Source organism: Lactuca serriola, chromosome 7 (assembly GCF_051521515.1).
Source record: "Lactuca serriola cultivar US96UC23 chromosome 7, Lser_US96UC23_V15, whole genome shotgun sequence".
Taxonomy (NCBI): Eukaryota; Viridiplantae; Streptophyta; class Magnoliopsida; order Asterales; family Asteraceae; genus Lactuca; species Lactuca serriola.
In genome coordinates, this window is record NC_136414.1 from 147,236,058 (window position 1) to 147,244,348 (window position 8,291).

General features: G+C 38.0%; 1 protein-coding gene across 1 annotated transcript; it reads left to right on the forward strand.

Annotated features, from left to right (window-relative positions):
* The first annotated feature begins 404 nt into the window (after window positions 1–404).
* LOC145061714 (root phototropism protein 3-like) lies at window positions 405–3,037 on the forward strand. Its single transcript, XM_079009255.1, has 3 exons — window positions 405–851; window positions 941–1,010; window positions 1,104–3,037. Exons 1-3 carry the CDS (start codon window positions 739–741, stop codon window positions 2,940–2,942), a joined length of 2,022 nt encoding a protein of 673 aa, XP_078865381.1. The 5' UTR covers window positions 405–738; the 3' UTR covers window positions 2,943–3,037.
* The last annotated feature ends 5,254 nt before the right edge of the window (window positions 3,038–8,291 follow it).

The window sequence follows — 8,291 nt, forward strand, 5'->3', positions numbered from 1 at the left end:
TCGGAATTAAAAGTAAATTTTTGTTGATCATAAATGGAATGATAGTCATAACAATTTGAAGAAATAATGGATGAAAATGACATGTTTCTACTATATAAAAATTGATTTTTATTCTTTTTTTTCAGACCTATTTCACGTACTTTGGGTTCAAGGATCCATAGGTCAAATCGTTCCCAATATCTATAGATCATTTCCTATACCGATTTTTTTGTGCACATCTAACTTCAAACCATGTAAATGGTCATATCAATATTTTATTAGTATTATTTATTTCATTCAAATGTGTAACGATAAATTTAAAGTTATATATATATATATATATATATATATATATATATATATATATATATATATATATATATATATATATATATATATATATTTGTTATGTGGATGATCTAAACCACTTAGAGAAGGGCAAGTGTTTGAAAATGTACTTCTTAAAATGGTGAAATTGTACATTCTGAAACTGCATATTATTGAAATTGAAACATAAAGGCCTCCAAATCTGACAAAAAATCCTCTCTTTCTTCCTTCCAAAAACACTAACATGTTTATGCCCATTACCTCACAGCCTGTACAGACTGCTTAAAACTTCATACAAAGCCCACATTTCTGGATAAATCCAACCATAACCCATGTGAGATTCTTCCCTTTTAATCATTCCTCACAAGTCACAATCCCTCTGCTCCTCATCTTCCCCAGCAGATTTCCAACACGATTTTCCCTGTCGTCATCATGTGGGATTCAGAGTCTGAATCAGGTGCTGGAAGAGACTACGATAATGGAGTTCTTTCTTCAAACAAACATGGCGTCCAGACTGATCGCTTCGAACAAAGAGGCAAATCTTGGTATATATATAAACACTATACCCATTAATCTTATCTGTTTTTGTTATAGTTTCTAGATTATGAAGTTAACAAGCTTTCTGATGCAATAGGTTCGTTGCAACTGATGTTCCAAGTGATTTACTGGTTCAGATCGGTGATTTTAGTTTCCATTTGCATAAGGTAATGATTACAGTCATTTGAATCGAAAAAATTTGGGTTCTGAATTCTTGATTTAAGTTTTTCGTTTTGTGTGTTTGTTTCTGGAATTCGAAGTATCCGCTGCTTTCAAGAAGTGGGAAAATGAACAGACTGATATACGATTCGAGAGAAGTTGATTTGAGCAAGGTATCCATGGATGAAATCCCAGGTGGTGCAGAAGCGTTTGAGCTCGCAGCAAAATTCTGCTACGGAATCGCAGTTGATCTGACTGCCACCAACATCTCCGGCCTCCGATGCGCCGCCGAATACCTGGAAATGACGGAGGATTTGGAAGAAGGAAATCTCATATTCAAAACCGAAGCTTTTCTTAGCTATGTCGTGTTGTCATCATGGAGAGATTCAATTCTTGTTCTCAAAAGTTGCGAAAAGTTATCTCCTTGGGCCGAGAATCTTCAAATCGTTAGAAGATGCAGCGAATCGATTGCTTGGAAAGCCTGTGCGAATCCCAAAGGTATCCGGTGGCAATACACCGGAAAACCCATGAAAGTTTCAAGCCCGAGTTGGAACGAGATGAAGGATTCGAGTCCAAGTAGGAGCCCTGTTCCTCCTGATTGGTGGTATGAAGATGTTTCAATCCTCAGAATCGACCACTTTGTTCGTGTAATCACTGCGATTAAAGTCAAAGGAATGCGATATGAACTCGTCGGAGCTGCAATAACTCACTACGCCACGAAAACGCTTCCGGGGTTGATCAAAGAAGGGAGCACTGGTAGTTTAGGCGAAGAAGGAAGTAGCAGCGGTAGTGGTGGCATGGTGGTTTCCGGCAACTGGAAAGGCGGACTTCACATGATCGTTTCCGGGAATAAAGACGATCAATTTTCAATTACACAAACAAGAGACCAAAGAATGATAATCGAGAGCCTTATAAGCATAATCCCCCCACAAAAAGACAGCGTCTCCTGCAGCTTCCTTCTCCGGCTGCTACGCATGGCAAACTTGTTGAAGGTGGCTCCGGCGCTGGTTACAGAGCTTGAAAAACGAGTCGGGATGCAATTCGAACAGGCGACATTAGCTGATCTTTTAATCCCTTGTTACAGCAAAACCGACACCATGTACGATGTCGATCTTGTTCAAAGGCTTTTGGAACATTTCTTGATTCAAGAACAGATGGAAACCGAAAGCCCCGGTCGTCAATCAATGTCGGAAAAGCACATGTACGACGGGATTCAACGGAGTAACAACTCAAACGCGAAGATGAGAGTGGCTCGGCTCGTCGACAGCTACCTCACGGAGGTTTCCCGGGATAAAAACCTTTCATTAACAAAGTTTCAGGTCCTCGCCGAAGCATTACCGGAATCTGCCCGGAGCTGCGACGATGGGTTATACAGAGCCATTGATTCATATCTCAAAGCTCACCCAACACTCTCTGAACACGAACGAAAAAGGTTATGTCGAGTAATGGACTGTCAGAAGCTCTCCATGGATGCATGCATGCACGCTGCGCAAAACGAGCGGCTGCCGCTTCGGGTGGTGGTGCAGGTTCTGTTCTCCGAGCAGGTGAAGATCAGCAACGCGATTGCGAGCAACTCAGTGAAAGAAACCGGCGATCCTCACTACCAACCGTTAGTTCAGAACAGGAAAACGCTGCTGGAAGGAACACCGCAGTCGTTTCAGGAAGGGTGGGCTGCTGCTAAAAAGGACATTAATACGCTGAAATTTGAGCTGGAAACTGTGAAGACGAAGTACTTAGAACTGCAACATGAAATGGAGAATTTGCAGAGACAGTTTGATAAGGGGACGAAGCCTAAACAACAATCGGCATGGACGAGTGGATGGAAGAAGCTGAGCAAGATTACGAAGATGAATACAATGGAGAATAACGAAGTTGGAGGACAGAATAATGTAGCGCAGGCTAGAAAGGCACCGAGGAGATGGAGAAATTCTATTTCGTAAAAATCTTAAATAGTATTTTTATCTCATTAATTTGTTGTGTTTAATTTTATTTCATTTCATTTTTTCGTGTTTATTGAAATTTTAAATTGTTTTTATGATCGTATTATATTTGCTATAGATGAAACAAGTAATTTTGAAATATTTTACTAGTGCTTGTAAAAAGTACGAAATATGTCTTAAACAACATAGGTTTTTTGTCTTTATATAGACATGGTATTTGTGGTAGGACTAGAATGGTCACATTCAAATGTATCAAAGCTATGAGGACTTGTAATTTATCAAGTAAAATATGTACATGCAGTCATGCACTTTTAACGATTTTCGGTTTAAAAGGGACATGGTGACAAATAAAACTAGTGGAATATTGAGGAACAAAGAACACGGATATACATTAGCATAACACGATAAGTATATAACTTGTTTTAATAACTTTACCTTTTTATTAAGAAAAATCATTCAAAAATATGAGTAATGGAGAAAAGTTGATAATCTTTTAATTCAAAAATGTATTAATCAATTAGGAAAAAAATCACGTTAGCAAAATTTAACTGGAAATACTAAAACATATGTTTTTCTTTAAATATATTGATATTTTTTTTTGAAGAGAGAATATATCGATATTATTTATAATCATAAAAAATCATCCATAATAAATAAAGAACTTCTTGCTACATGTGTTTTTCTCATTTATTTGGACACATGACATTTTTTAGAATTTTAGAATTTTCTATTTTCCACTTGTCATTTTATTGTATTTTTTATTTTATTAAATTAAATCTCAAATTTAATATGTAAGGTAATATATATGTAATGTATTTATTAAAAATAGTTTATATATGTAATGTATTCAATACATTAAATCCTTATTAATTTTAATAATTCAAATTTTTTTTTCATTTTTCTTATAAATTCAAATTTTTTAAAATTTTCAAATTATTAAAATTTCATATATATATATATATATATATATATATATATATATATATATATATATATATATATATATATTAAATACACCCATGTAACACATGGGTCTCACACCTAGTTAATAATAAAATTAACTTTTAGATATATCATTAAATAACGTACAATTGGTAAATGTTATGAAAATATAACTAGAAAACTTTTATGAAAGAACAAAGCAATAAATTGTTGTTGGACCATGTGTTTAACATAGTGTCGTTAAAACAAATATGAATGTTTGTTTCACATGATACAATAGTGGAAAACGATTCTTCAATATCTACTGAACCACAAGGCTAGAAAATGCTTTTGTTGCAGCAACAGTTGGAAGAAGGAGAAGCAGAATGGGAAGAGATGAAATGATGATTGTTTCATTCAATGTCTCTCATCAGTGACCACATAGTTGTATTTATACAACAAAAGTAACTGTTGTCTCAAACCTTAAAACCATAACAGATGTGTAACATCCTGTTTCCTATCATTTCTTATTTCAGGGCTGTAGGAAGGAAGTCGATTGTGTGAAAGCTTTGGTCCTTAAAGAGGCAAAGTTTAGACCTTTTGGAAGGAGGTAATGATGATTGAGAGATCTAACCCTTGAGTAGTGTATTGGGTCGCAGGGTAGAAATGGAGAAGTCATAGGCCGGGTTTCTTGCATGAAATATGGATTTTAGATCGAGAAGTTTTTAGTCCAAAGTAACTAGATTAGGTGGTGGGGTTCTTTAAAAGCTTTTCGTGCATATAAAGAATGCCAAAATCGGAGTTGAATCGAAGAAGTTGTGGCAATTTGAATTTGTGTTGAATTTGGGAAGAAGGGTAGTACGATGGGCGTACCCTAGGTACGTTGGGCGTACTAGCAACTTAAGTCGCGCCTCTAGAAGTGTACGATGAGCGTACGCGATCCGAACCCAAACCCTAAATTCGGGGTTTTAAGCCTTATTTAAGCTCCTTAACTTCCCCAAACCTTTTCCATTCTTAGCCTCCATCCCTCCAGTGTCCTCCTTTGGAACCTAAACCCTATTTTGAGCCTTGTGAGTTAAAGAGTATGCTTTTTGGTACCTTTGAAGGAAGAAGAAGGTGGTGATACTGCTTGGAAGCTTAAAGCAACTTCGGATCTGGAATTTTTCCTCCCTCATTCATCTCCATAAGGTATAAGGTTTGTACCTTTATGCCTCTATTGATAGATCTAATTTATGTGTTAAAGTTATGTCCTTTTTGTCCCACAAATTGGTCCACTTGAGTGTGTGTTATTCCAAATCTTGTGAGGTGCATTTCCAGGTGTATATGAGGGTGTTACATCATAAAAATGCAATCTTAATCGTTTCCTTCCATTCATGCATGTGTTATAAAGCTTAGACTCTTATGATAAAGTTAGGGTTCTGGATTTGGACCCTTTTTAGCCATGCAAAGTCAAAAAGTTGGAAACTTTATGATTGAGGATGTCATTTTGATTTAGATCATAACTCTGGATGAAAGGTCTTTAGGGAAAAAGTGATTAATGGGAATATTGGAACCAGGTTAAGTACGTTGGGCGTAACTAGGAGTACATTGGGCGTACTAGACTCGAATCAGGTATGCTAGGTGTTCTTGGGAGTACGTTGGGCGTACTTAGCTAGTTCATAAGAAAAGTACCTAGTAAGAGCAAAATCATAAGCATATATAAAGTAAACTGACAAAAATATAAAGAACCACATACCAACAATGACGTTTGGATCCGCCCTGGCCTCCTCTGCTGTCAGCTAAAAAGCTCTCCCATGGGACTTTAGGCCTCGACCTTCCCTTGGCGACCATCGGAAATACGCAGAGTCATAGGAGCAGGAGCTTGAACCATTCTCGATGCAAGTTATGGACACTCGGCCTTCGCGTGACCCATCTGGTTGTAGCTAAAGCAAACCCAAAATCCATTTGGACAATCCTTTGTGATGTACCCCTCCTTGACAAACATGTATTAAGTCATACTGGACAAACAAGGACCCTCATGAACCTTTCCGAACTTGTTACAAGTGTGGCACCTCTGACTTCCAGCCCTATAATCTATGGGTTTGAACCGCTTAGTTTCCGGCAGCGACTGCACTGACCTCCCATCGCTCTTCTTTGTCTCTGCATCAACCTCTATCACCAGGGTCTCTAGCTCAATCTCCCTCCTCCTGGCATTGGTCTACATCTCAGCGAATGTCTAATACTGGGTGTTCACCACAAACTCAAGAATATTCTTCTTCAGGATGCTCAAATATCAGCTCACATGCTCCTGTTCCGAGGAAGCATACTCAAAGCAAAATAGGGCGCTCTCATGGAACATCCTGGTGATCTCATTCACCGTTGCGGACATATGTCTGAGCGATGGGAACTCCTAGGCCAATCATTCCCTATCAACCATAGGCACAAACTCATCATGTAGCATCTCAGTAAACTGATCCCAAGTCATAGTGGACCGCTCTGCTGGAGAATAATCTGTTGTCACGAACTTCCATCGATCCTTCACTCACAGGTAAAGGTGGTTTAGTTTGAAACAAACCTTCAAGTTCTCTGGACATGAACAAGTGTAGAACCATCCCTCTATATCAAAGACCCATCTCATAGCAACAATTGGGTCCTTCACCCCGTCGAACTCAAGAGGTTTCGTGTTTTTTAACTCCCGGTACAACATCGAATCACCTTCATGCCGTCTGGTAGTAGCAACTGCGGGAATGGCTACATCAACAACAGACTCAGTGGCAGCAACATAACGCTCTTCAAACAGCTCAATCATAGCACAATTGATAGATCAAAAAAATCTCTAGAATAGTTTTCATGATTTCCACGGCCACTTCAGCGGTATCGATCCTATGGATCTCATCATCACTGGTACCCGACCTCTCTGGGTCGCTGGAGCCTGAACCTTGGGTAATCGCCATACTGAAACACACAAGAAAACAATCAAAACTAGGCTAGAGCTCACACAAACACTATACACACTCCTGCAAGGTCCTTGGTGCCCCAAGACTACTTCTTGAACCGCGTACGCATCTTATGCTTTCAGTAGTATGACCCCAATACTACCTTCTACACCTATCCGTGTTTGACTCGGGTTGTCCTCCCAATACCCTAAGTCGCAAGAACACTATCCCCCAATATATCTACATGCACCCACCTATACGTTCCCTACAACTAAGCACCTAGGATACCCCTCGACCACAACTCCACCTCGCAAAGATCTGTGTTATTCTTATCAATGGCTTCGCGTACACTAATTTTACATAATTCAAAACTCGATAGACAGTCGAATAAATGACTCTACCTCAAGTCCAAAACCAAACAAGGAACATGAAAAAGGCTAAATCATGCATTCTAAGGCTATAAAATCCTAACTATGTATAATTATGCAATATACACAAAGCACTTAACAATAACAGGTTCAGTCCCATAAAAGCAATCTCCCAGGCTAAAGTCATCACAAATCAGGTAACCTTGCCATGTACTTCTTAAGGGATCCTTAACTTATCAACTAGCATGCATATCTATGTGCTCACATAATAACAACTCAACATAACATATATAACAAGTAGAGATATGTTTGTTTTAAAAAAATCTCAAATCCTTAGTTTAAGTCTGGAATCCCACGAGTGATCATCTAAATCCCTCAAATCAGGGCTCTGATACCGATTTGTAACATCCGATTTTCAAACTAGTTTTTCATTTTTTATTTTATATAAAAACATTTTTTTATAAAACCCACATCAATTGAACATAAGTGTCCAATACATCCATCCCAAAATATCATAGTATCAAAATATGTGGAAACACAAAACTATAGGTGAATGTGTACAATCAACCCTTCGCCTTCCTGCGATCATCTGAAGTACTTGAAACACATTTATTCAACAAATGTAAGCACTAGGCTTAGTAAGTTCCCTAAAATATCACATACAACATAGCATGAAATGAACAGCCATGGGTTATCAGCAACCCTGGGGATTATCAACAATCCCAATAGGCTAACAGCACACCAGGTAGGTTATCATCAACCTTGGAGACCATTAGCAATATCAGCGGGATAACAACATGCCCGATGGGTTATCAGCAACCCTCCAGACTATCATTAATGTCGGTGGGTTAACAACATGCCCATGAGTTATCAATAATTCCATATAGCATATAACAACAAATGTCAAGTAAGACCCAGATGGTCAGAATGCACATGTACTATGACATAAGCAATATAGTGAGAAGACTCACCTCTCACATAAGACTGATACCCCTACACCCAATTTACCGATACTAGACTCCTCCTACTAATCTTATCAAAAAATAAACCTAATTATCCAAATAAGGTAATTACCTCAACATAACAAGTCCAAATACCAACACTACAACAAAATGACATAAGGCCACACTTTTTAAGGCCTAAAA

Bases quoted from the DNA above. Each gene is read 5' to 3' on its own strand.
- LOC145061714 (XM_079009255.1), top strand. From the start codon at position 739: ATGTGGGATTCAGAGTCTGAATCAGGTGCTGGAAGAGACTACGATAAT. The intron at 852-940 runs GTATATATATAA...CTGATGCAATAG, and splicing joins GAACAAAGAGGCAAATCTTG to GTTCGTTGCAACTGATGTTC. The intron at 1,011-1,103 runs GTAATGATTACA...TGGAATTCGAAG, and splicing joins TTAGTTTCCATTTGCATAAG to TATCCGCTGCTTTCAAGAAG.